This window comes from Bufo bufo, chromosome 6, assembly GCF_905171765.1.
Source record: "Bufo bufo chromosome 6, aBufBuf1.1, whole genome shotgun sequence".
In the NCBI taxonomy this organism is placed as follows: Eukaryota; Metazoa; Chordata; class Amphibia; order Anura; family Bufonidae; genus Bufo; species Bufo bufo.
The window spans coordinates 102,160,714-102,187,713 of NC_053394.1; the positions used below are offsets into that span (position 1 = coordinate 102,160,714).

Below are 27,000 nucleotides of genomic sequence, written 5' to 3' on the forward strand. Positions count from 1 at the left end.
ATACAGATACATAGACTGCCTCTGAAATTTGTCCTGGTGTGTTTGTGTCTGAGAAAGGCAAAATTAGATTGTGTGTTCAGTTTTTTTTACAGGGATTTATGTTAATAGAAACATCCTGTGCACAGTCTGTGGAATATGCTGTTACTATATTAGCAGCAATTTTGTACCTTTTGTGTACCTTTAATTTTATACAGAAGTTTTATTCTAATTTCTTACTGTAAAATATTGTGCCGTGCCATGTAAATGACATTTTATTGTCTTAAAGAGGCACCATACTGCGGCACGCAGGGTGCTTACAGGTCCGTAAGGTTGAACCATTGTGCAGCAGAAGAATCAGCGCATACTAATGTATAAAAATGTCACTAATCTCTTTGCTAAAAGTGTTTTTTTTTAAGAATATTTTTAGTTACAGAAAGAGTATTTCTCTAATGTCACCATGAGACAGCTGTCAGGCCCTTATCATCAGAAAACTCCTTTTGCTCTTGAAGTTGCAAAAAATAAATCATATCAAGTTTTTTTTTTAAATGGATCCTTTAATGAAATGGTTGGATTGATACCTGGCCGACAACTCAGTCTACAGCACAACATTTGACTCTATAGTTATGCCACTTAGTCCAGCAGCACCCACCATTTCACATGTCACATTCTAGATTTATGAGGACTTTTAAAACATGAAGTGTGTGAGATGCATTAACCACAAGCATTAGTCGACTCTAGGAAAGAAGTGGTGTGAATGCTTTACTTAGTGCCTGGAATGAACATGAATTAATTAGGGAGGGATTCGTAGAGGACGGGATGGGATTTTCCTGACCATAAAACTCATGGGATACTATTTCCAGAAGTTTCTGTGACATTCTCTTGGTTTGTTCTTTTTGCGTGCTCTGATAACTGGTAGCAGCCATTTTTCATTCATCTGTGATCCTTTGATTTCCATTTTTACTGTTCTCATCGTTCTCTGTCATCATCTAGTCTAAAGATGCCTCATATGGCTTCTGAGATTATTGCCTTTGTACTATCAGTATCTGGCTGGGTTTTGGTTAGCTCTACTCTACCCACTGATTACTGGAAAGTCTCTAGTATTGATGGCACAGTCATCACCACTGCAACCTTCTGGTCCAACCTTTGGAAAACATGTGTTACCGACTCAACAGGGGTGTCCAACTGCAAGGACTTTCCTTCTATGTTGGCCTTAGAAGGTAAGGATACAGTGGATTTAAAGCATTTAAAGAAAAAAACTATAAGTACTGCATACATCTAGTTGGGTGTGTTTGCTAATTTTGTAATAGTTGTTGAAGGACTTATTTCTGGTCTTCACTTCATTTGTAGTGCTACTGATTGATATGAAAGGCATTACTTATGACAACAATGTGTCCCCTATCCACAGGGTAGGGGTTAAGTGTTTGATTGGCACAGTTCTGATTTCTGGGGCCCCAGTGGTCAGACCCTGCTGATCAGACACTTATTCCATGTATACGGGGAAAAGTTATTGTCATAGGACAATGCTGTTACCTATTGAGTAGTGGCTGCAGGGCAAAGATTGCATACAACCTTGTGTATTCCTTTGGACTGCAGCTGTGACCGGACAACTATCTAATATGCATGGGATCTCCTGACTCCCGACCAAGATGTCAGGAGAAAGAAGGCTCAAACTGTTGGATTTCAACATGCTCTATCCTTTGGTTCTTACAGGAGATAAACCTCCACCATAGGTGTCTGGCAGTAGCTCACTCCCTTTCGCCCCATTGAAAACACATGCACAAGTTAGCAAGCATGCACAAGTATGAGGAGGTCAGGAGGACTATCTGTCGGCCAAACAAGTTTTTAGCCAATAGCTTACAGTACTATACTGTAGGTTTGTGCTCATTAACTTCATTAGCACTGGCTACTGATGTAAATGATTCTTTGCTTAGTATCTTGCGTCAGATTTCGAGTAAGCAAAGTTTCAGAGCAGTGCCAAAGGGGTGTAAGTACTCTGCGCACCTCTTTCATTCTAGAAATCAGTAGTGGCCTGAGAGCGAAGGCTTTACCAATTTGAGCCTCTCACAGGTATCACATATCAAAAGATCATTCTGATTGTATTTCCCCAAAAGTGGTTGGAAAAATACCATTGGTATGCAGCATTTGGGTGTATTCCCTAGACTTCTTTCCAGGATGCTTTAAGATTATAAGATTTTAAACTCCGACACTGCTTTAAAGGGAACCTGTCACCGGGATTTTGTATATAGAGCTGAGGACATGGGCTGCTAGATGGCCGCTAGCACATCCGCAATACCCAGTCCCCATAGCTCTGTGTGCTTTTATTGTGTAAAAAAAAACGATTTGATACATATGCAAATTAACCTGAGATGAGTGCTGTACGTGAGATGAGTCAGGGACAGGACTCATCTCAGCTAAATTTGCATATGTATCAAATCGTTTTTTTTTTTTTTAACAAAACCACACAGAGCTATGGGGAGTATTCCGCCCGGGTGCAATGCGTGACGTGAATGCATTGCACCCGCACTGAATCCTGACCCATTTATTTCAATGGGGATGTGTACATGAGCGATGTTTTTCACGCATCACTTGTGTGTTGCATAAAAATCGCAGCATGCTCTATATTGTGCATTTTTCACGCAATGCAGGCCCTATAGAAATGAATGGGGCTGCGTGAAAATCGCATCGCATCCACAAGCAAGTGCGGATGCGGTGCGATTTTCACGCATGGTTGCTAGGAGATGATGTAACTAAATAGTGATGAGCAACCCCGGACCCCATTAAAGTAAATTCACTGTATTATTTTCCCTTCTAACATGGTTATAAGGGAAAATAATAGCATTCTTACTACAGAATGGTAACTAAAATGTCCATTGAGGGGGTTAAAAAAAAAATAAAAAAACTCACCTCATCCTCTTGATCGCGCAGCCGGAATCGTCTTCTTTCTTCTTCCTGCAGGAAGCGCAGGTCCTGCAAGAAGAAGAAAGAAGACGATACCGGCTGCGCGATCAAGAGGATGAGGTGAGTTTTTTTTTTTTATTTATTAACCCCTCAATTGACATTTTAGTTCCCATTCTGTAGTAAGAATGCTATTATTTTCCCTTATAACCATGTTAGAAGGGAAAATAATACAATCAACAGAACACCTAACCCAAACTTCAGTGAAGAAGTCCGGGTTCGGGTCTGGGTGCCACATTCAGTTTTTTCTCATGCGCGTGCAAAACGCATTGCACTCGTGTGGAAAAAACGAAACAACGGAAAGCAATCGCAGACAAAACTGACTGAAATTGCGTGCCTATTCGCGCGGGTTTCCCGCAATGCACCCTGAACGCATCCCGCCCTCACCCGTGACGCCCGTGTGAAAGAGGCCTTACTGTAAAATAGATTGCATGTAAGGGATAATTTCCTATGGCTTTAAAAATAAGCAATGGGCCTACTGTTCTTGTACAGGGTCCCTCTTATATCTGCCCAAAAAAATTAAAGAGGCACCAAGTTGACAGGTGGGCAAGTACGAGGGCAAGTACGAGGGGTTGACTCAAGTAAATGGGGCCAGAAATACCTTAAATTCGTCAATATAATGTTCTACACTTTGATATTTGGTTCTGCAGTAGAACCAAATACCACAGTGCAGTACAATATACTGTCCTAGCGCAACCAAATACCACAGTGCAGTACAATATACTGTCCTAGCGCAACCAAATACCACAGTGCAGTACAATATACTGCCCTCAGTTATGTACCCAGGTGGAGGCCGTGTGGGGGGATTGGGTGGCCCACTGGGCATCTGCCTTCCGGGAACTTTCCCAGTGGGGTCCATGGCCAGTCCACTCCTGATGCTAAGACTGTGACAGTTGTAGAAAATCCAGACCTGGTGGATTTTGTGCCACAGGAAGGAAGTTCCATGCAACACTTACCCCATTGACTTATATATATACGTTGCATGCAACTGACCTGTGACTTGGCTATGTTTTTACAGCCAAATTATAGCTCTAGAATAGTGGCACGACAGAAAGTTGCAGACAAGTCATATTTTTTTGTTGTGTGCCTTTTGAACTACTTGCTGTCACACGACACATGTTGCTGTGCAACCCCAGTCTAAATGGGTATCCATATTGGCAAATAATAGCATATAACTAGTACATGTCTTCACTTTATGATGGGTTAGGGTCTCAGTTCTGGTACCCTGGCTAACCCTGAGAAGGAAAGGGCCAGAGCATTGATTTAGCATTTCGTGCCCTTTAAAGTTTTCCCTGACCACCTGCTTTGCAAGGGAGGCCAGGAGACCCCGGTCACTTGCTGCAGTCTCTTACACAGTGGTCGGCTGGGAGAGCTGCTGTGCAGGGAAAACAGTGAAGGGAATGCAGAGCTAAACTAGTGCTGTCACCTCTTTGTTCTCAGGATCGATGGTGGTTCTAGGTTGGATCATCCCTGATCATAATGTGATGGGATATCCTAGCGATCTACCATATATTTATAATCTTTCATGTTTATTGCATTTTTTGTTTTATTGACTTGTGTTATGCACTTGATTATTTTTGTATTTTTATGGCACCAATGTTTTAATGGCACATTAAGATAAATAAGAAAAATAAGTAAATAATTTATTGGGGATGCAGGAACCTGGCCCTGTCACTCAAGAACAATACGGGGGACCTGCAGCAGATGCTAAGTAAAAAAAAGTATCCTTACATGCAGTGGAGCTAGCACTACAAGGCATTGTGCCTTGTTCAACAGTGACTTTTCTGGTGACAACAACTTCCCTTTAAAAGCATTAGTACTTCAGTCTCTCTATAACATTCACCTTTTTAGCATTTAGCCAGGAAAGTTGGTGTCTGGCAGACTAAAATATGAGCCTATAAGTTATCCTAAGTTTGTATTGAGGCCAGTGAATATCCAGGTGGCCTGACATCAAGGACTCTACGTTGTAGGCTATCCGTAAATTGTGGTCTATTTCTTCGCCACCAGTGGTATAGACAGTAAAAGGGCATATATAAAGAGGTGTAGCGGATAGTAAACGACATTGTTTTCTGTATGGACATTGTATAAAAGATTTTTGTAGTGGTATTCACCTAATGGGTAACTCTAAGCTTCCTTGTTGTCACAGAAAATGGAACAGAAGCCTCACAACTTGCATAACAGGGGTTCAGGGGGTCTGTGAGGGGTCAAATGGCTCGCCAACTGATGGTGGGACATCTCCCTATATATGCTCAGCATTACATCACAAATTTTAATTAATTTGACAAGTCTTGATTATCTCCATCTTTGTGGCTTGACTTCTACCTTATCATCGATCATGGTTAAGTTTGGAACAAAGTAGGCAAAGCGATATATAAGTGAGCAAAATAAATTAAACTGTAGTTCTTCTTCGACCACATAAATAAACATTAGGTACCAATAGAATTATTAATTGAATGGATCATTTATTTATGAAATTATGCAAGATGCAATCTAGGTAAATAATGCTTCTGTTCTAGAGACCCAAAACTTAATGAGGCATTAAAAGAGCTTGTTAATGGATAACTCCTGAATACATTCCGGTTTGTTCATCTTCCTACTGTTCATACCCCACATGATTACTGGAGCCATAATCAGTTTAGTGGAAGAAGGAGGAATCCACAAAGAAAAAAAAAATATGAAAACATGTATATTAGTAATTATACATTACAGTTTGCTCACTAAAGTAAAATATAATGGACCTTATAGCCAAGTGATAAAATTAATTCATTGGGATCTGACTTGCCAGTTTAGCTTTGAGGCTATGGACACCTGTAAGAGGGTTAAAAACAGCCTTGTCCATCTTACAAACATATATGCTTTGCAGTTACAGTCTGTTGACCCTGTTACAATTTCAATACCACTCTATAATTTTATTTATTTTTACTTACTGATATAGCGCTGACATATTTCATAGCGCTTTACAGACAGCATCATGCTGCCCCCAATGGGGCTCACAATCTAAGTTCCCTATCAGTATGTGCAGTGAGCCGGTCCCCAGGGGCTCCACTAGTTCCAGGTTTAGGATGCCGAGCGGTGGTATGGCTATGAGGGGTGTCATGGTGCTCCTACCTGGATATGGCGCTCCGAGCTCAGGCCGCATAGCAACTACACAAAGTTCATAATTGGTAGGAAGTGAAATGAGTAAGGTCCAGACACTGATGCAAGTTGAGTTGATTTACTCAATACTGGCATAAACGGGTAGCAGCTCATACAGAACCACAGCAGCTCTTGGCTCCAGCAGCTTTTAGGGTGCACTGGCAGGTGAACTGGGTTCTGTCCTCTATTACCGCTGTGCTGAACTCTCCCTCTTGTCTGGTATCTTGTAGGGGGCCTCTTCCATCTAGGCTACATGCCACTGATAGTAGGTTCAGTACCCGGTGGCTTCTGACCACACTTTCATACACACTCGGGTCTCAGTTGTGATTCTTACAACCCCTGGGTTAAGGCTGACTTCACTCTAGCTGCAGATTGCCTTTATTGCTCCCTGTTGGGCTTCTAGGCCAGGACTGCACTGCACTAATTCTCTAGCCTCTGGCTAGGACTAAAACTCAGACTCAACTAACTCTTAACAGGCAAGACACCCCTCCCCTTGGAAGATCTGGGCAAGCCCACTCCTCCAAGGAGGGGGAAGGAATGTAATAGTTAGTTCCATTCTACCTATAGCTGCTGGTAAACCAGACACAGTGCATGAAATATAACAGTTACATAGCACTTTCTGAACAGACCAGGAAACAAAAGGCATGGAGGTGTCAACATTGGTTAGGTATTAGAGACAGTAGCAGGGTAGTGCCCGCTCTGGGGTACTACATATGTCTTTGGAGTGTGGGAGGAAACCCATGCAAAAAAGAACATACAAACTCCAGGCAAATGTTATCCTTGCTCGGATTCGAAGCAAGGATCCTAGCAGTGCTAACCACTGAGCCACCAAACTGAACTCAGTTATGAGCGAGCACCAAAGTATTCGAGTATTCGGCCCGAACACATTGCTATATTCGTGTGCTCGGCCGAGCACCCGAGTATAATGGAAGTCAATGGAAGACAATCAGGCACTCCCTGCTTGTAAATTTTCCATGCAAAAGGCTACACTAATAAGGTTGTCATAAGACTCAGTCTAATATTCTTGTCAGAAGACTATGAAACCAATAGATGGCGCTATTGAGTAATGAACAGCGCCCTCTATTGGTTTCATAGTCTTCTGACAAGAATATTTGTCTTGTCATAAGACTGTGAAACCAACAGAGGGCGCTGTTCATAACTCAATAGCGCCATCTATTGGTTTTCATAGTCTTATGACAAACAAGGCAGATTCTGCTCATTTGCATGTCTTTCCCATATGCCCATGTTTATGCAAATGAGTTTTTACATGACAAAACTGTATAGAAAGGTTATTGAATATTATGTTAGGACAATCGGAAAACATTTTGTCACCCTAATGATATTGATCTAGGTGTGCAGGTCCACCCAAGCCATCCAACAGATGCAAAATAACTTTGAGGTTTACTGGTTCTCAGTCAGATGAGAGCTGGATTGGAATATCTTATAGTGCACAAGGCTGCCATTGTAAGGTATGCTGACTAAGCCTGTCATCTGTCTCATGGATAGATGGATGGCTTGCACATACATGGCTTTTGGCATAAAGCCTTTGTGTGGTTGTCTATTGTATGTCGTACATAATAGGAGTCTAAGTCGCATCCAGCTATCCTCTTAATGCTGTTTCCAAACCATTTTGATGGGGTTTCCATCAATTTCTAACCTTTTTTTATGAACCAGACACCTTCTTCTCTTCTGAGCAGGGGGTGCCTGGGGTTCTCCCATTGACTTCCATTGTATTAAATTGTATTCAAGCGTCCAAATTATTCGGCCGAGTACTCGGATCTGCCGAGCATAGCGATGCTCGAGCCGAACAGCAGTTCGGCCAAACATGCTCGCTCATCACTATGAACTCTATGTTAACTGTAGGTAGCTACATGTACAGTATGTGACTGAACTCTGCAGGACATGCCAGTATGCACCTACTGCTACCTCATTATATCTCTTTGCACTTGTGTGCCATGTATGATACACCGTATGACATTCTATGTGATATATGCGCCATGTAATGTGCTGTTGATGTGCCTTACGCCAAAACTGTAGGTGAAACACCCTGCACTGTGGCCATGTTAAAGGGCATCTATCAGCAGATTGGTACCTATGAACCTGGCTGACCTGTTACATGTGCACTTGGCAGCTTAGGACCTCTGTGTTAGTCCCATGTTCATGTGCCCACATTGCTGAGAAAAATTATGCTTCAATATATGTAAACGAGCCTCTAGGAGCTGCAACTCTCTGCAACTGCCGCTGCCTCTGATTCACAGGACCTGAGGTGATGACATTTTCACTGCCTGCCCCGTCAATCATGGTGCAGAGGGCCCAAAAACTCAAAATTTGCATAAACTGTTTGACAACTTTTTAATCTTCACTCCACATGTTCAGTGTTTTCCTAAAACCTTATCTGCATTTCAGGCTACATCCAAGCTTGCCGAGGTTTGCTAATAGCCGCTGTAAGCCTGGGATTTTTTGGCTCAATATTTGCTCTTGTTGGCATGAAGTGCACAAAGATTGGAGGCTCGGATGACACTAAAGCAAAACTCACCTGTTTCTCTGGCTTGCTATTTATCTTGAGTGGTAAGTGCACTTGTAAAACACACCGCATGGATTCTGACAAGAATGTATTTACACAGTAACCACTCTGGACTTGCCACAGCGTTTTACAGGATTAGGCAAGTGGATGAGATCTGCATTGTAAATTGCCTGCGGTTTTGATTTTAAAAAGGGTACCTGTAGCTTACATTATATTTTCATAGTGATAGTTCCCTTTAAGATAAATTAAATTAAATTATGATAAATGGGAAAAAATGTGCATTTTAGATATTTTTTAAAACTTTTTTTAAAAAAAATTTCCTTTTTTTTAGGGGACTTGAACCTATGATCATTTATTCACTTTTTGCTATACACTGTAATACATCTGTTAGTAGGGTTTAAAGGGAGCAGAGATGTAGCAGGCCTTCAGTGGGCCATGACAACCAATCTGCAATTGTGATGCAGGGGCCAGTTGGAGGACAGAGGGAGCCCACTTACTCTGTCTAACAGCTCAGATACTGTAGTCGCTGTTAAACGCAGCATCTGAAGAGTTAAAGAGTCAGGAGCCCACAACATCTGAGGGAGTAAATGACTGTGGTAAATGACTGTGGTCAGAGCTAGCGAGTTTAATGCAAGAAACTTGCTGTGTTTGGCAATCTGGAATCTATTGAATTATACCAACATAATGCTGTCAGTATAATTCTATAGATTCAAGGTCTCACGGGGGCACACAGCATTATAAAAAATATATATATATATATATTTGCTTGTTTTAGCAATAGTATAGACTTTGTGTGTGTACAATATACAAACATACACACTTTTTTCCTTTTTTATTTAAAAAAATATATAAAAGTTTTGTCTTGAAATCTTTTGTAACAGAAAAAAAATGATAAGAAAAAAAATATATACATTTACAGTATATCTGTCCTCTAATGGCACAAAAGAAAGGTCTAAGATGTCCTATGAAAAAATAATATCAACTACATGTAGGTTGGCTCAAAAATGTATTAGTTTTTTGCAGTTAGATAGGCTCATTGCTAAAACTGAAAAATTGGTCTGGTAAAAAAGTGGTTAAAGGGGTTATCCCACAAAATGTTATTCCACAAAAAGTATGCAATGAATACAGGGGCGGACTGGGAATTCAAAGTGGCCCTGGAAAAAATACTAAAAGTGGCCCCGTTTTGTAGTTACCACCCCAACAGAGCCAAATACCACAGTCCATCACAAAATACTGCAGCAGCACAAAATACATCCCCAAAAACTTCCACTGGCCGGCCGCGAGGAGGGCCCAGGAGGCCACATGGGCATTGGCCCACCAAGAAATGTCTCTGTAAGTTCTATAGCCAGTCCGTCCCTGAATGAATAGATCATCACAAATTAAGTATAATTGCAGCATATATGCAATAAAAATATTATTTGTTTTTCTTATGTGCATTACATTTCTTCTCCCTGGTAGTTGCTGCTATATGGTTTTCCGCTGTCTAGGGAGAGATATAGCTATATCTATGAATTTAAAAGAAGGGATGAATGAATGAATGAATGAAAAGTGTCTGGACGTAGTCACCTGCTTCTCTATTACACCACTACACCAGCACTGAGGAGAAGGAAGCAGGGAAGCTTCTGAACGTGTCATTCCATGTCTAAATGCTGGATAAGGTGGACCAGAAGGATCAACAGCAGCGCTGACCGCAGTATATGGGAGGTTTGCGCTCCCTCACCTCATCCATCGGGTCCCCGCGCTGCTGTGGCGGGGACTCGATGGTTGCCATGGCAGCCCCAAGCCATTCCAAGGCTTGGGGCCCTGCATGTACGAAGGCCTAAGATCAGCCCCCTCTGCTCCCCCCACGAGACACAGATCCGCTAAATAAGGATACTGTCCATGTGCGACCCGCATTTTTTTTGCAGTCCCATTGATTTCTATGGATTTCAGGTCTGCATTATGTGGACCAGAATAGGACATGTGTTTTTTTTTTTGTTTTTTTTTTGCAGATCTGACATACGGATACAGAAAACACCTGGACTTCATCAGTGTGCTTTCCACATCCATATATCAGTACAGCAAAAAATAGAACATGTCTTATTCTGGTCCTCATAATGTAGATCTAAAACCCATAGAACCCAATGGCTCTGGAAAAAAATGCACATCTCACACAGGCAGTATCCTTATTTAGCAGATCTGCTACTTGGAGAAAGCAGAACAGATACGATCCTGTGCATGAGGCCTAACCCTATCTTTTTTGGTCCTGACTGCTGAAGGGTTTATCTTGGGCCATCGTATGTGATACACGTGAGATAAGACCATGATCAGCCTGGGAAACACGGTCCGCGTGTCGCCACATCTCCCAGGCCGACCGCACTCTCCTGACCGAACTGACGATATGACAGTAATGTATGAAACAGCCAGTCTCTTATCTGGTCGGGGAGCCGAGGTTGGCCTGGAAATTGTGGCTGACACATAGACTGAGACATGGATTCCTGGGCCGATCACAGTAGTTTGCATGATCCCTATCACTCATACTGAGCCGCCATAACAGTTACATCCACAGTGCCCCCATAACAGTAACATCCACAGTGTCCCCATAACAGTGACATCTAGAGCACCCACATAACAGTGACATCCACAGATCCCCCATAACAGTAACATCCACAGTGCCCCCATAACAGTGACCTCCACAGTGTCCCATAACAGTGACATCCACAGTGCCCCATAACCGTGACATTCACAGTGCCCCCATAACAGTGACCTCCACAGTGGCCCATAACAGGGACAATCACAGTTCCCCCATAAAAGTGACCTCCACAATGCCCCCATAACAGTGACATCCACAGTGATCCCATAACAGTGACCTCCACAGTGCCTCCATAACAGTGACATCCACAGTGCACCCATAACAATGATATCTAGAGTGCCCTATAACAGTGACATCCAGAGTGCCCCATAACAGTAACATTCACAGTGCCCCATGTGCCATCCACAATGCCCCGAGTGACATCCAGTGTCCGTCCACAGTGCCCCATGTGACATCCAGTGTGCCATCCACAGTGCCCCCATGTGCCATCCAGTGTCCCAATGTACCATCCACAGTGCCCCATATGACATCCACAGTGCCCCATGTGCCACCCAGTGCCCCATGTGCCACCCAGTGTGCCCCACGTGTCATCCACTGTGCCCCATGTGCCATCCTCAGTGCCCAAGTGACATCCAGTGCCACAATGTGCCATCTACATTGCCCCAATGTGCCATACACAGTGCCCCAGTGACATCCAGTGCCCCCATATGCCATCTACATTGCCCCAATCTGCCAACCACAGTTCCACAGTGACCTCCAGTGCCCCCATGTGCCATCAATAGTGCTCCCTTTGCCATCCACAGTGCCCCATTTGCCATCTACAGTGCCCTATGTGCCATCAATAGTGCTCCCATTGCCCCCATCGCCATCCATAGTGCCCCCATGTGCCATCCACAGTGCCCCAGTGGCATCTAGTGCCCCTATGTGCCATAAACAGTGCTCCCATTGCCATCTACAGTGCCCCCCCAATGTGCCAGTCAGTGCCCCCAGTGAGATCCACAACATAGCAATCAGCCACTGTGGATGATCGCTATGCTGTCACTCCTGCACAGCGCTTACATCTTACTGTGCAGGAGTCAGTACAGGCTTCATATAGAAGCCTGTACACTGCAGAGAGCAGCCGGCAATCCTGCGCATGCGCACTAGCATTCTGCGGTACTTTCATAACTTTATTCTTCAAGATAAAAAGTGTTGCGCGGTTCACAGGCCCATATATTCAGAGAACGCCAAGTTGATGCACATTCACTCAAGCGCGACATTTTGGGGGTCACGCCTCCTTACTCATGCGTGAAGATCAGGTGTAAACAGCAGCTTTAAATATACAATGATATGGGCGTGCGCTGTTTCTAACTTCTATTCTAAAAACAATTAATTAGTTACACAGGTGATCCTATTACAAAAATACTTTAAAATTACAAATGTCATTTAACGCCTTCGGTTTTAATATTTCCATTTTTGTAATCCACCTAGTTTCATGCTGCAATAATTTACGTTTATTCTCCTCAGGAGTCATTCCGGGTTTAATATACTCTAGTATCACCCATTTTATTTCATTCCATTTATGTTGTCTTTCCAGACAGTGTTGCAACAATGTGGTCTCTTGGTACCTATTTTTTTCTTTTTCTTCTTTTTTGCTAACTGTGGATTCCATATATCTCTTTATGTTTGACTTATGTTCGTTAAGTCTTATTCGTATCTCTCTTTGTCTGTCCTATGTACCACATGTTGCATGGGCATCTCAGGCCATAGATGACATTCTTGATCATACATGTAGTATAGTGGTACATTGGAATCTCATATCCCTTTCTGGGGTGATTAATGGTATGTCCTTTTAAAATTTGATTACAATGCATGAAGGATAGGCATGAAAATGTGCCTTTTTTCTGTGTGGCGAGAATGGATTGTCGATCTTTCTTTTCTTTCTCTCTTAATCAATTTATTGCCTTTTGTTCGTCCTTTTTGAAATGTAAAATTAGGTTTTGATTTAAAAAATCTCCCATATTTCCTATTTATTGATAGTAGAGTTGAGCGGACACCTGGAAGTTCGGGTTCGGCCGAACTTCGCAAAAAAGTTCGAGTTCGGGACCCGAACTTGACCACGAACCCCATTGAAGTCAATGGGGACCCGAACTTTGGAGCACTAAAATGGCTCTAAAAAAGTCATGGAAAGGGCTAGAGGGCTGCAAAAGGCAGCAAAATGTGGTTAAAGGGAGTCTGTCATCACAGTTTCACCTTTTTAACCTTTCCCATAGCTTTCTAGCAGCATTACAGTTGATAAAAACGTTACCTTTATAAGCAATCGAAGCAATAAAACTGGCAAAAATCATCTTAGTAGGATATGCAAATGAGGGCTTGCAAGTGCCCAGGGGCAGCGTCAACCTCGCAGGTGCCCAGGCAGCTGTGCCTTATCGTCGCTTCCCCCCGCCCAGTCTTTCCCTCTGCCCGCCCATCTTCTTACTACTTCTCTCGCCGAGATCCCGCGCCTGCGCGCTGAGTCCGTCGGCCGGCGCATGCGCACTGCGATGTCCATTCCTGGTACGGCATCACAGTAATTAATGCGCATGGCCGGCTAACTCGCCGTTAGCCGGCGCATGCGCATTAATTACTGTGATGCCGTACCAGGAATGGACATCGCAGTGCACACGCGCCGGCCGACTGACTCATTTATTGATAGTAGAGTTGAGCGGACACCTGGACCGTTGTGCACGTCTGATCTGCAACTACAGGAAACGTTTGGTTGAAGTTATTGCTGCCAAAGGAGGTTCAACCAGTTATTAAATCCAAGGGTTCACATACTTTTTCCACCTGCACTGTGAATGTTTTCATGGTGTGTTCAATAAAAACATGGTAACATTTAATTCTTTGTGTGTTATTAGTTTAAGCAGACTGTGATTGTGTATTGTTGTGACTTAGATGAAGATCAGATCACATTTTATGACCAATTTGTGCAGAAATCCATATCATTCCAAAGGGTTCACATACTTTTTCTTGCAACTGTACATGTAGCATAGTGGAACATAGGGATTTCATATACATTTCTGGGGTGATTAATGGTATGTCCTTTTAAAATTTGATTACAATGCATGCAGGATAGGCATGAAAATGTGCCCTTTTTCTGTGTGGTGAGAACGGATAGTTGAGCATTAAAATGTTTTGAACGGGAAAAAAATGTAGTAGCTAAACCGGACACGTCCCCCTTAAATGAACTACCTCTATATTTGAAGAGAGGCGGCACATTTGATCCGGACGTGCCATGCGATATGTTAAAATCTTTTGAACAAGCTGTGATTAGTGAAGTTATATTGAAATGGTCCGGGTGCCAAGAAGTAAAAATAATTGCACAAAAGAAGAGATGATAGCTTTGGAGGCGTTGCAAAAAGATACATCAATTGTTATAAAAAGAGCTGATAAGGGAGGAGCAATCGTGGTTATGAACCGGGAAGCATATATGGTAGAGGCACATAAACAACTGAATGACGAAAATACTTATAAAAAACTTAAGAGCAACCCTACCAATATATTTATGAAAGAGTTAAAAGTATTATTAATTGATTACAGCAATGCTGGTATCATTAATGAAAAACCCGCAAACGCACTGTTGTGTGAACATCCTAAAGTGCTGATACTACATTTGCTTCCTAAAATTCTGAAATATCAAACAAATCCTCCAGGGCGCCCCATTTTTTCATGTATGGGTTCTCTCTTGGAACCTATATCAATCTACATAGATTCCATTCTACAAAAACAAGTTAAGAAATTAAATAGATGCCTTTTAGATACTACAGATTTTCTATTGAGACTAGAAAAAGAAACTAGCGAAGGAGTGACATATTTATGCACCCTCGATGTACAGAGCCTTTATACCAATATTCCACAGCAGGAAGGTCTTCAATGTGTCAGAGAAATACTTATGCAGGATGCAACAATGGATAACAGAACTATACAAAGAGCCAGACTGGGGGGGCATAGCCTTTAGGGGAGGCGAACATGACGGGGGGCTGGTTTGAGGGAGCCCCCAGGGAAGCTGATTGGCTAGTTTAGGTGATGGGGGGCGTGGAGCAAGGGGTTAAATAGGTGAGGGTCTGGGGAAGAAGGAGGCCATTTTATGGTGAAACGGAGCTGTGCACATCGGTACTCACCATGGTCGTTGATTCGCTCATCGCTCATCTCAGGACGGCTGCAGCTGCTCGGGGACCCGGCTGGCTTCAAGAGCAGGTCCAGCAGCTGCTCAGAGGGGCGGCTGAGGCACCCAGCCAACCCGGCCGCGGCGGTCCAGGCCGCTGGCGCGCCTCAGCCCATTACTTGCCTCCCCTCGGGCTCAGCGCCGAAGACGAAACCCTGCTTCCCAGGACCCTTCACGCCTGCAGGCGCCGGGTGCAGCTCCTGCCCGTGCGCCCAGGCGTGGAAGGAATCCGGCCAGTAGGCGGAGCCCACGTGCAGGCCACAGGAGGCCTCTTCAGCAGCCCAGCAGCGCCACCTTGTGTTCAGGACCAGGTACGGCGGGCCCTCTCCAGGATCTGGAAGTGGATGAGGCCCCTCAGCTTGACCAGTATCCCAGAGCGCACGGGGCTGCTGCGGACCACGGCAGCAGGCCCTCGTCGGCCAGGCAAGTTGACGAAGAAGGTTTAGCCGCGCAAGAGGTATCCAGGGAAGATCCGGAAGATTACGTCCCTGGTCCCAGCCCGTCCAGGGGACATCTGTGGGAATTCGCTGTGCCAGGACCATCGCAGAGGACCGAGCGTCGGAATTCAGGACCTTCGGCTGACGGGGTCACAGCACCCAGGCAGCCAGGTTAGACACCATGGGGACCTTTATGTCAGTTAGTGTCTGGGGGAATTGGGGGGCCCTAATCAGACTTAAGTAAGGGGCTGGGCCAGTTTTTGGGGTGTTTAGTGGGGTTGTTAGCGAATTTGGGGGTGGCGGGAAATCCTGCATTGCCGTTGGGGGGCCTGGGGGGGGCATCGGCGGGTCGGTAACATCAGGGCCATTGCCAGCGTGGGGCATGGGGGTGGCCACGGGGGGGCCGCCAGCTTCGGGGACATCCACGATGGTTTCAAGGGGTACTTCGGCGTCGGTGCAAACGCAGGCAGGCGGGTCCGAACAGGAGGATATAATGAGGTTAGACGATAGGGCAAAGGGTGAAGTCTATGTTTTGAGGGCCCGTTGGGGGCACATTTGAAGCAGGAGGTTAGGGAGCACATCTGGAAAGGGGAGTATGTGGACATATTTTCCCTTCTCCCTTTGGACAAATTCAATTTGGATAGGGCGCGAAAGGATGAGAGCAAGAGGGAGGACGAGGAGAAGCGTAGGTACCGACTGATACCGCGGACGTTCCCTAACTGGTTGCAGGCGTTCGCAATATTGGCCAGTGTGATAGGGGAAAAAGCGCCGGAGTGCTGCTCCGCGCTTTTTTATTACCTGGATGCCATCGGGGAAGCTTACTGTGTATATGGGGGTATGGCCTGGCTGCGTTACGACGAGCAGTTTAGGCAGCCGAAGGCGGTACGCCCTAATATAAAATGGGACCACAAAGACATCGCTTTGTGGCTAAAAGTGACGGTGCCGATTAGGTCAGGCCAGCCCTTTCGGAGCGAATCAGGGGCGGGGGGACAATACGGATTCACGGCAGCATCCGTGAAGAGATTGTGCTTTCTATTCAATGAAGGGGGGTGTAAATTTGGAGCTAAGTGCAAATTCAAGCACGAATGTTCCAATTGTGGTGGATCCCATGGAGCCACGCAGTGTTTTAGAGGGGCCAAGCAGAGGGGGAGCGAGGGTTCTGGAAAAGGGGGAGACACTGGTGCGTCTGCAAAAGATGGACCGGTTTCTCGCTAGATATCCGGATAGGGGGGCTGCACAATTGTTGCGGGAAGGTTTTTTGGTGGGATTTAAAATTTTGTTTATTCCATCTGGGCCTGTGCTGCTTAGAAAGAACTTGCAGTCGGCAAGGGAGCACCCAGATGTAGTTAAAAAAAAGTTGGAAAAGGAAGTTTGACTGGGAAGGATGGCTGGCCCGTTTTTGGAACCACCTTTGCAGAACTTGCGTTTGTCGCCACTGGGGGTGGTCCCAAAGAAGGAGGCGAATATGTTTTGCCTGATTCAACATCTATCCTTTCCAAAGGGATTGTCGGTCAACGACGGTATTGACCCGACCCTGTGTTCGGTAGTCTATACCTCGTTTGATGCAGCAGTGAAGTGGGTTAAGAAGTTCGGGAGGGGGGCATTGATGGCAAAAACGGACATCGAGTCAGCATTTAGACTGTTGCCGGTGCATCCGGATAGCCTGCATTTGTTGGGATGTTTTTGGGAGGGTAAATTTTTCGTTGATCGTTGTTTACCAATAGGGTGTTCTTTATCATGTGCGTATTTCGAGAAGTTCAGCTCTTTTCTAGAATGGACAGTAGTGGATTCCTCCGGATGTGAATCAATTATTCACTATCTGGACAATTTCTTATGTGTTGGCCCCCCGGGATCCAGGGTGTGCTCTTTACTGTTGCACACGATGGAGGCGTTGTTTAATTCCTTCGGGGTTCCCCTAGCGGCAGAAAAAATGGTGGGACCGACCACGGAATTGAGCTTCCTGGGCATAGTGATTGACTCAGTGAGGATAGAATTTAGGCTGCCCATGGACAAGGTTGAGGACCTGGAAAAGGAAGTGGACAGGGTGCGGCGACTGCAAAAAATACAATTGCGAAACCTACAGTCACTCCTGGGAAAGCTCAATTTCGCTTGTCGGATCATTCCCATGGGTAGAATATTTAGTAGGCGTTTGGCGGCGGCAACGGCTGGTGTGGCGGCACCGCACCACTACATTAGGCTAGGAAAAGAGCTGAGGGCAGATCTGCAAGTTTGGGCATCGTTTCTGGAATGTTATAATGGCAGGGAAATGTTTATGGGTGATGTGGTGGAGACCTTTTGATTTCGACCTTTTTTCCGACGCTGCGGGGGGAGGCGGTTATGGGGTCTACTGTGGGGGTCAATGGTGTGCGGGAGGTTGGCCGGATACCTAGGTGGAGAGAGGCTGGGTCAAGAATTTAGCGTTAATGGAACTGTTCCCCATTGTAGTGGCGGTAATGCTATGGGGGAGGGATTTTAGGAACAAGAAGGTCCGTTTCCACTGTGACAACATGGGGGTAGTACAGGCAATTAACGGGTTGTCGGCTTCTTCACCGTTAGTGGTGCGCCTATTACAGAGGCTAGTCTTGGAGTGTTTGTCACTCAATGCTTGGGTGGTAGCAGTGCACGTACCAGGAGTCGACAACTGTATTGCTGATGCTCTCTCTCGTTCACAGTCAGAGTGTTTCCGCCAGCTGGCCCCAGAGGCAGAGGAACGCAGGCTGGACTGCCCGATTTGCCTGTGGGAACTCCTGGAGACACCGTAGCGGGTCTCAGACGGGCTTCACTCGCACCCAGTACGTGGGAAACATACAATAGGGCATGGCAATGCTGGGAAGAATGGAAGACCACGTTGGGTGTTGAGACAGATGACTTTGAAATTCCCATGCTGTTGTTCATTGGGCATTGTAGAGAGGAGGGGTGGTCTATCTCTAGAATTAATAGTTGCGTTTCGGGTTTGGCTTTCGGTTTTCGCCTCAGGAATTTGCCGGACGTCACCAAGTCTTTTCTGGTGGTGAGGGCTTTAAAGAGTTGGCGGCGTTCTCAGTCGGGGGAGGATGATCGTAGGCCAGTGTCTTTTGCTTTGCTTTTAAGGTTGCGGGAGCAATTAGTCGACGTCTGTGCCTCGCCGTGGGAGTTGCGTTTGTTTAGGTTGGCTTTTTCACTGGCATTTTTCGGGCATTGCGTTTGGGCAAATTGGTTTGTCCGTCGGTTAAGAGACAGGGAGGCCTATTCAGGGATGATGTGGACCTCTTTCCGGATAGGGCGGAATTTCGTATTAGAAGATCAAAAACTCATGGGGAGGGAAGAGGTTGCAAAATTGTTCTTTTTGCGGTCCTGGGTTGTTCAATGTGTCCGGTATACTGCTTGAGGGAGTACGGGGTGGAGGTGAAGGGGACAATTTTCCCTCTCTTGGTGCATGCGGACGGGTCTTTCCTTTACCGTTTCCAATTCACAGCGGTCTTCAAACGGTGTCTAGGGCAGTTGGGCATAGAGCTAGCGGGTTACTCTAGCCACTCCTTTAGAAATGGGGCAGCGACGGAGGCGGCTAGACGGGGGCTGGGGCAGGACGTAATAAAGCATAACGGGAGGTGGGAATCGATTCGTTTTAGATCATATATACGTCCAGATCGATTGTGATACTGCGTTTTACTTTGTTTCATCCCGTATGGTATGCTTCTTTGATCTTATTATTTCATTACAGATTCGGACCCAGCGCTAATCTGGATAATGGGTCACTCGTACGTTTTCTGGGGAGCCATCCGGGCAGCGGTTCGGCCGGATGGTCAACAGTTGGGGTTTAATCGGTCGTTAGCGCTGGTAAGATGGTTGGGGCGTAAGGGAATGGTTTGGGGGGTGTTGCCTGAGGACCACAAGTTTGTTAGGTTGGACAGTGCGCCGAATGTGTTGGTGTTGCACGTGGGGGGCAACGATTTGGGAGTGCGGCCGTTGAGGGAATTAGTGAAGGATGTTAAGTTTGACTTACTCCGGATGTGGCTGTTGTTCCCGGGTTTAATTTCCGTTTGGTCGGACATCGTTCCCCGCAAAGTGTGGAGGGGAGCACGATCTGTGGAAGGGATCAATAAGGCTAGGATAAAAGCTAACCGGGCCATAGGGCGGTTCATGGCAAGGAATGGGGCAGTGGTAGTAAGGCATACCGAACTGGAGAAAAGAGACGGGGCTTTTTGGTGGTCTGACGGCATTCACTTGAGCTCAGTGGGGATAGACATGTGGTGTCTGGCGATACAGGAGGGCATAGAGACAGCTCTACGGATGTGGAGGGACGCACAGGCTTAAGGGGTCAAGCATGTGCGTTCATGGCGGTGGGAGGTCCTTGAAGTTAGAGAGATTCAGGTGACGAGGATGGGAGGGCTCCACGGTTGGGGCTGGACTCCTATGGCTGGTGGTTGGTTGTGGTGGAATTTGGGCGAGCCGTCAGTGGTGCCTCCGAGCTGGCGCTTAACGGCTGGGGGCAAGTCGGCTCAAAGATACTGGCGAAAATTCCTAGGTTTGGGGCTTCCAGGACCTCCCCCGTGTTACTCAGGGATATGTTGGGAATAAGTTGGATATAGCTTAAGGTTATGTTTTGTGGAAAATAAAAGGTTATTTATTTATGTATGTGTTTGTAATAAAACGGCTGCTGTGGCCGATATAATCCAACTTGGTGTCCGTGTCTTATTGGGGTTCTTACAAGGCCAGCTTATGGGGATTGGGCTGGGGGGAGTCAGGGGTTAGTAAGTGATGGATCAAGGAGGGCGAGCGGAGAATAATCAATACCCTGTCAAGGCTTTCTTATAACTCTCTTGGAATTTGTTCTAACTCAAAATTACTTAAGATTTGACGACATACATTATTTGCAGCTGCAGGGGACTTCGATGGGTCCTTCACAGCACCAAGTTTTGCAAATATGGCTATGTATGAAAAAATTTTTTATTTTTGGTCCAGGAAAGTTGCAAACTACGTCCACATAGCTATGCTATGTGGACAATATTTTCCTATTATGGAAAGATACAGAACAATCCCTTTTGACATTCATTGATTATCTGAACACATCTCATGAATTTATCAAATTCCAGCTACACTATCATCCCACTACCATACAATTCTTAGACGTGGAAATCACAAAAGATGATGATGGGGGTTTTAATACTACATTATAGTCAAAACCTACTAACCGAAACAATATATTACTCTACCCAAGCCATCACGCCCAACTTACCTTCAGAGGCATACCAAAGAGTCAGTTAATACAAGCAAAACGTATAACCAAAACAAATTTTGACTACACAAGACAAAAAAATGTGTTTACAAATAATAATATAAAAAAATAAGTCGATCAAATTCCAAGAGAAACTCAAAAGATCGCCCAGTATATATAGGCACCTATGATTGCCATGCAACATTGATTAAAAAAACTATTAATAAATATTGGAATATATTACATGATAGGAAATATGGGAGACTTTTTAAATCAAAACCTAATTTACATATCGAAAAGGACGAACAATAGGCAATAAATTGATTAAAGGGGTTGTCCAAGTTCTTTTTTTTATTCTCTTTATGTTTCTAACTAGGCAAATGTAACAGCTTTCCAATTAACTCACTATCTCCAATGGCTGGTTTCTCAGATTTCACTGAGGGTCCCATGACCTGTGATGTCAGCTTCTCTCCCTGCTCTGATAATGTTCCTGCACAAAGCCTGAGAAATCTGTACACAACACACTGTGCTGGCCACGCCCCCTGCACTGCCAGCTGCTGCTTATTGCTCTCTCCCAGGATTCTTACCCCATTCAGCTGCACAGACTCAGGGCTGAAGTGTTTACTGTGTAGCTGCAGGCAGTGAGGAAACAAATGCTGGGCACAGAAGCTGAAAGAGAAGTTCTGCAGAGCATTGCAGGTAGAGGAAAGATCCTGTGTATATTAGCAGTGTCATTGTACAGCTAGGATTTGTAGTTCTATACAAACAACATGCTGCTAAGTCTCCCAGCAGGCAGACATGTCACTCAGGGCAGCACTTGTATTCACTCCCTTAGCAGTGTCATTATACAGCTGGGACTTGTAGTCCTACACATACAACATGCTGCAGAGTCTCCCAGCAGGCAGACATGTCACTCAGGACAGACTTATTTACTCCCTTTGCCGAGCAGGGGGAGGGGCAGTGATTGTTTTTATTGCAGGTAAACAAAGGGCCAGAAGAGAACCAGGGAAATGAGGAAATAGATATTTTTTTGCCTAAAACTTGCTTAGCTTAGTTATATACAGTGGCGGAAATAATTATTTGACCCCTCACTGATTTTGTAAGTTTGTCCAATGACAAAGAAATGAAAAGTCTCAGAACAGTATCATTTCAATGGTAGGTTTATTGTAACAGTGGCAGATAGCACATCAAAAGGAAAATCGAAAAAATAACTTTAAATAAAAGATAGCAACTGATTTGCATTTCATTGAGTGAAATAAGTATTTGAACCCTCTAACAAAAAAAGACTTAATACTTGGTGGAAAAACCCTTGTTTGCAAGCACAGAGGTCAAACGTTTCTTGTAATTGATGACCAAGTTTGCGCACATTTTAGGAGGAATGTTGGTCCACTCCTCTTTGCAGATCATCTCTAAATCCCTAAGGTTTCGAGGCTGTCTCTGTGCAACTCTGAGCTTGAGCTCCCTCCATAGGTTTTCGATTGGATTAAGGTCCGGAGACTGACTAGGCCACTCCATGACCTTAATGTGCTTCTTCTTGAGCCACTCCTTTGTTGCCTTTGCTGTATGTTTTGGGTCATTGTCGTGCTGGAACACCCATCCACGACCCATTTTCAGTTTCCTGGCAGAGGGAAGGAGGTTGTCGCTCAGGATTTCACGATACATGGCTCCGTCCATTTTCCCGTTTATGCGAATAAGTTGTCCTGTGCCCTTAGCAGAAAAACACCCCCAAAGCAAAATGTTTCCACCCCCATGCTTGACGGTGGGGACGGTGTTTTGGGGGTCATAGGCAGCATTTTTCTTCCTCCAAACACAGCGAGTTGAGTTAATGCCAAAGAGCTCTATTTTGGTCTCATCAGACCACAGCACCTTCTCCCAGTCACTCTCTGAATCATTCAGGTGTTCATTGGCAAACTTCAGACGGGCCTGCACATGTGCCTTCCTGAGCAGGGGGACCTTGCGAGCCCTGCAGGATTTTAATCCATTGCGGTGTAATGTGTTTCCAATGGTTTTCTTGGTGACTGTGGTCCCTGCTAATTTGAGGTCATTAACTAACTCCTCCCGTGTAGTTCTAGGATGCTTTTTCACCTTTCTCAGAACCATTGACACCCCACGAGGTGAGATCTTGCGTGGAGCCCCAGAGCGAGGTCGATTGATGGTCATTTTGTGCTCCTTCCATTTTCGAACAATCGCACCAACAGTTGTCACCTTCTCTCCCAGCTTCTTGCTAATGGTTTTGTAGCCCATTCCAGCCTTGTGCAGGTCTACAATTTTGTCTCTGACATCCTTGGACAGCTCTTTGGTCTTTCCCATGTTGGAGAGTTTGGAGTCTGCTTGATTGATTGATTCTGTGGACAGGTGTCTTTTATACAGGTGACTAGTTAAGACAGGTGTCCTTAATGAGGGTGACTAATTGAGTAGAAGTGTCTAACCACTCTGTGGGAGCCAGAACTCTTAATGGTTGGTAGGGGTTCAAATACTTATTTCACTCAATGAAATGCAAATCAGTTGCTATCTTTTATTTAAAGTTATTTTTTCGATTTTCCTTTTGATGTGCTATCTGCCACTGTTACAATAAACCTACCATTGAAATGATACTGTTCTGAGACTTTTCATTTCTTTGTCATTGGACAAACTTACAAAATCAGTGAGGGGTCAAATAATTATTTCCGCCACTGTATCACTGACCATCAGATTTACAGTGCCATATCTTTTTTTTCCATAACTCGGACAACCCCTTTAAGGGAGAGATAAAAATACAAAAGAAAGATCGACAATCCATTCTCGCCACACAGAAAAAGGACACATTTTCATGCCTATCCTCCTATTTGGTCGTGCACTCCTGTGGCCTGTTTTGCGTCATGGGCTGATTTTAATTAGCATGAGTACATAGTTGGCTCAGCATGCATGCTGGAATTTGTAGTCCCTGGATTCATTGGAGGTCATTTTGGCACCATAGAGATAGAACCAAAAGGGGCCCAGCATGCATGTGGGACCTACACTTCCTGAATTTCATGGTCGCTGTTATGGCACCCAACAGGTGAGGTTTAGTGTTAGGACCCGTCTTATAGAGATCGCCTTGGCGTGCGGCAGACGGGCTCAAATAATTTTGTACAAAATGTATTTGCTAAGCATCTCTAATTTATTAGCATAGCATTGGCAATACAATATACCTTTGTACTTTATTTGGTTTGTAGAGTGCTGTTGCACTATGTGTTCTATATGTATTTTCAGCCATAGCAACGTGCACCTGCGCATTGGGATGTGCTGATCCCCCCTTCTTTTTTTTGTTTTATCCTTCATGCATTGTAATCAAATTTTAAAAGAAACACCAAAAAACTAGGATGCTATTTGTATAAAAATAATAATACATTTTATTAAGTTACATAGAACAATAAATATCAGTGTTAGTCAAAAGGGATAGGACATGAAGAAACGAGCCTCTAGAATCAAATTTTAAAAGGACATACCATTAATCACCCCAGAAAGGGATATGAAATTCCTATGTACCACTATGCTACATGTATGACCAAGAACGTCATCTATGGCCTGAGATGCCCATGCAACATTAAGTACATAGGACAGACAAAGAGAGTGATATGAATAAGACTTAACGAACATAAGTCAAACATAAAGAGATATATGGAATCCGCAGCTAGCAAAAAAGAAAAAAATAGGTACCAAGAGACCTCATTAGCGCAACACTGTCATGAAAGACAACATAAATGGAATGAAATAAAATGGGTGATACTAGAGTATATTAAACCCGGAATGACTCCTGAGGAGAATAAACGTAAATTATTACAGCATGAAACTAGGTGGATTACAAAAATGGAAACATTGAAACCGAAGGGGTTAAATGACATTTGTAATTTTAAAGTATTCTTGTAATAGGGTCACCTGTGTAACTAATTAATTGTTTGTAGAATAGAAGTTAGAAACAGAGCACGCCCATATCATTGTATATTTAACCCCTTCCCGACTGCAATCTGTTTATATACGTGATATTTGCACATGCCCCATGCAGCTATCACGTCTATAAACGTCAAACCAGCTCTTTAATCCAAGCGCTGCAAAAGTGCTTGGATTAAAGCTTCTGCCCCTGCACTGCTGCTGTCACGGACAGCATACAGTGCAGTAATGCCGGCAAGGGACCAATCAGAGTGGTCCCTTGCCGACAATCGATCCGATTGGTTAGTCTGTGCAGACTAACCAATCGGATCGCGGCAGTGAAAAAATGCCGGTTTCAGGCTCGGATCTGCGCTCTGCCCGCTCAAAACTGGGTGCTATACCTAGAGTCTGACCATGGTTTCCAGTTTTGAAGGAATTTGTCATACCCACCTCCTCCCATAGCTATGATTCTTTCGTATGTATACGAGGTATTAAGTAACGCTGTTAATTCAGAGATATCTGGTATGTCTTGGGTTTTCCATTTACGCAGCAGTAATAATTTCGCTGATATTAAAAATATACAATGAATGGCCCTTAAGCGAACCGGTAAAGCGTCAATGCCTATCATTAGCAGGACCAATTGTGGTGACCAGGCTGCTCCATGGGGAACAATTTCAGCCAATAAATCTTTACAATGCGACCAGTATGTTTGTATCTTAGAGAATTGCCACAGAGTGTGATATAGGGTACCCCTCCCTCCACATCCTCTCCAGCATCTGTCTGAGGCTGAGTCATACATAATTGCCAGTTTATCTGGCGTGTAATACCACCTTAAAACTGTTTTAATCGCAGATTCTACATGAGATACGCATTTCAAATGTTTGTGTATCACTCTTAGGGCCTGCAGCCATTCCTTTTCAGAAATAGACAGGTTCATGTCTCTCTCCCACGCCACCATCAAATGTGATCGTTTAAAGGACCCCGGGTGCAGAATAGCGTTATATAGGGACTTAATGCCTTTTTGATTACTGGAAATATATAGTTTTGCTAATTTGTCCATTTTTACTCCGGATGGCTGCAGGCCTTGCAGTAAGTGACGAAGCTGGAGATATTTGAAAAACTCCTGGTTAGAAATGTGAAATTTATCTCTAATCCATTGGAATGTCTGCAGTACCCCCTGTCTCATCAAGTCTCCCACATTTTTTATACCTGCTAACACCCAGTTTGACAGATCTGTTTGGGGAAGCAATGCACATATTGTAGAGAAGGGGATAGAATCTGTTGTAAGAGAAGAGTCTGCATCCGCTAAAACATGAAATCTGGACCACGCTTTCAAAGATGCTAGCACCGTCGGGCCTAGCTGTGTGGGGATGGGTATTTTCCAGAAAGGCAAGCTTAATAGACCCTCCAAAGAATATGGAGCAGCTTGGGAAGCTTCAAGCTGAACCCAAGGTAGGTTTTGGGAAGTTTTTGTCCACCCTTTTAGCATGGAGACTAATGACGTAATGTAGTACAACTTTAAATCTGGCAACGCTAGCCCTCCCATGTTACGTTCCCGTGTCATAATTTCTCTGGCTATTCTAGGATGTTTTTTGTTCCAAACGTATTTAGATAAAATTGAATGCGCTCTAGAGAAAAACCTGTCTGGGACGGGAATTGGCAGGGTGCGATATAAGTATAGGAACTTGGGCAGGACAAACATTTTAAAAGTGGCAATTTTTCCTATCCATGAGGTGTCATGCTTGGCAAAGTCTGAGAGTTCCTTCTCTGTGGATTGTAATAAAGCGTCGTAATTTTGAGTGTAAAGCAATTTTTGGGAGGGATCTTATTCTTCTGGACATGATGTAATAAACCCAGGAGGCGTCTTGTGTTGTAATAAGTCTGCCTGGTCGGGACGAAACCTGCTTGGTCTACATGTATGATTGAAGGGAGGATTTTGGCTAAACGAGTGGCCAATATTTTCGCATAAATTTTTACATCCTGGTTTAGCAGGGATATTGGTCTAAAGTTTTGGGGCCTGTCTGGTTCTTTGCCCGGTTTAGGTAAAGTTATTATTAGGGCTTGTACATTTTCCTTTGGCAGGGAGCCTTGGGTCATGGCCATTTGGCAGAAGTCTTTTAAATAGGGGCTGAT

General features: G+C 44.4%; 1 protein-coding gene across 1 annotated transcript in view; it reads left to right on the forward strand.

Annotated features, from left to right (window-relative positions):
- Nucleotides 1-866: 866 nt before the first annotated feature.
- Nucleotides 867-27,000, forward strand: part of LOC121004293 (claudin-10-like) — a 42,773-nt gene continuing 16,639 nt past the window's right edge. The window contains exons 1-2 of the mRNA XM_040436457.1: nt 867-1,196; nt 8,476-8,637. Of these exons, the coding sequence (XP_040292391.1) occupies nt 977-1,196; nt 8,476-8,637 (382 nt within the window). The 5' untranslated portion in view covers nt 867-976. The remainder of the gene's footprint in view (nt 1,197-8,475; nt 8,638-27,000) is intronic.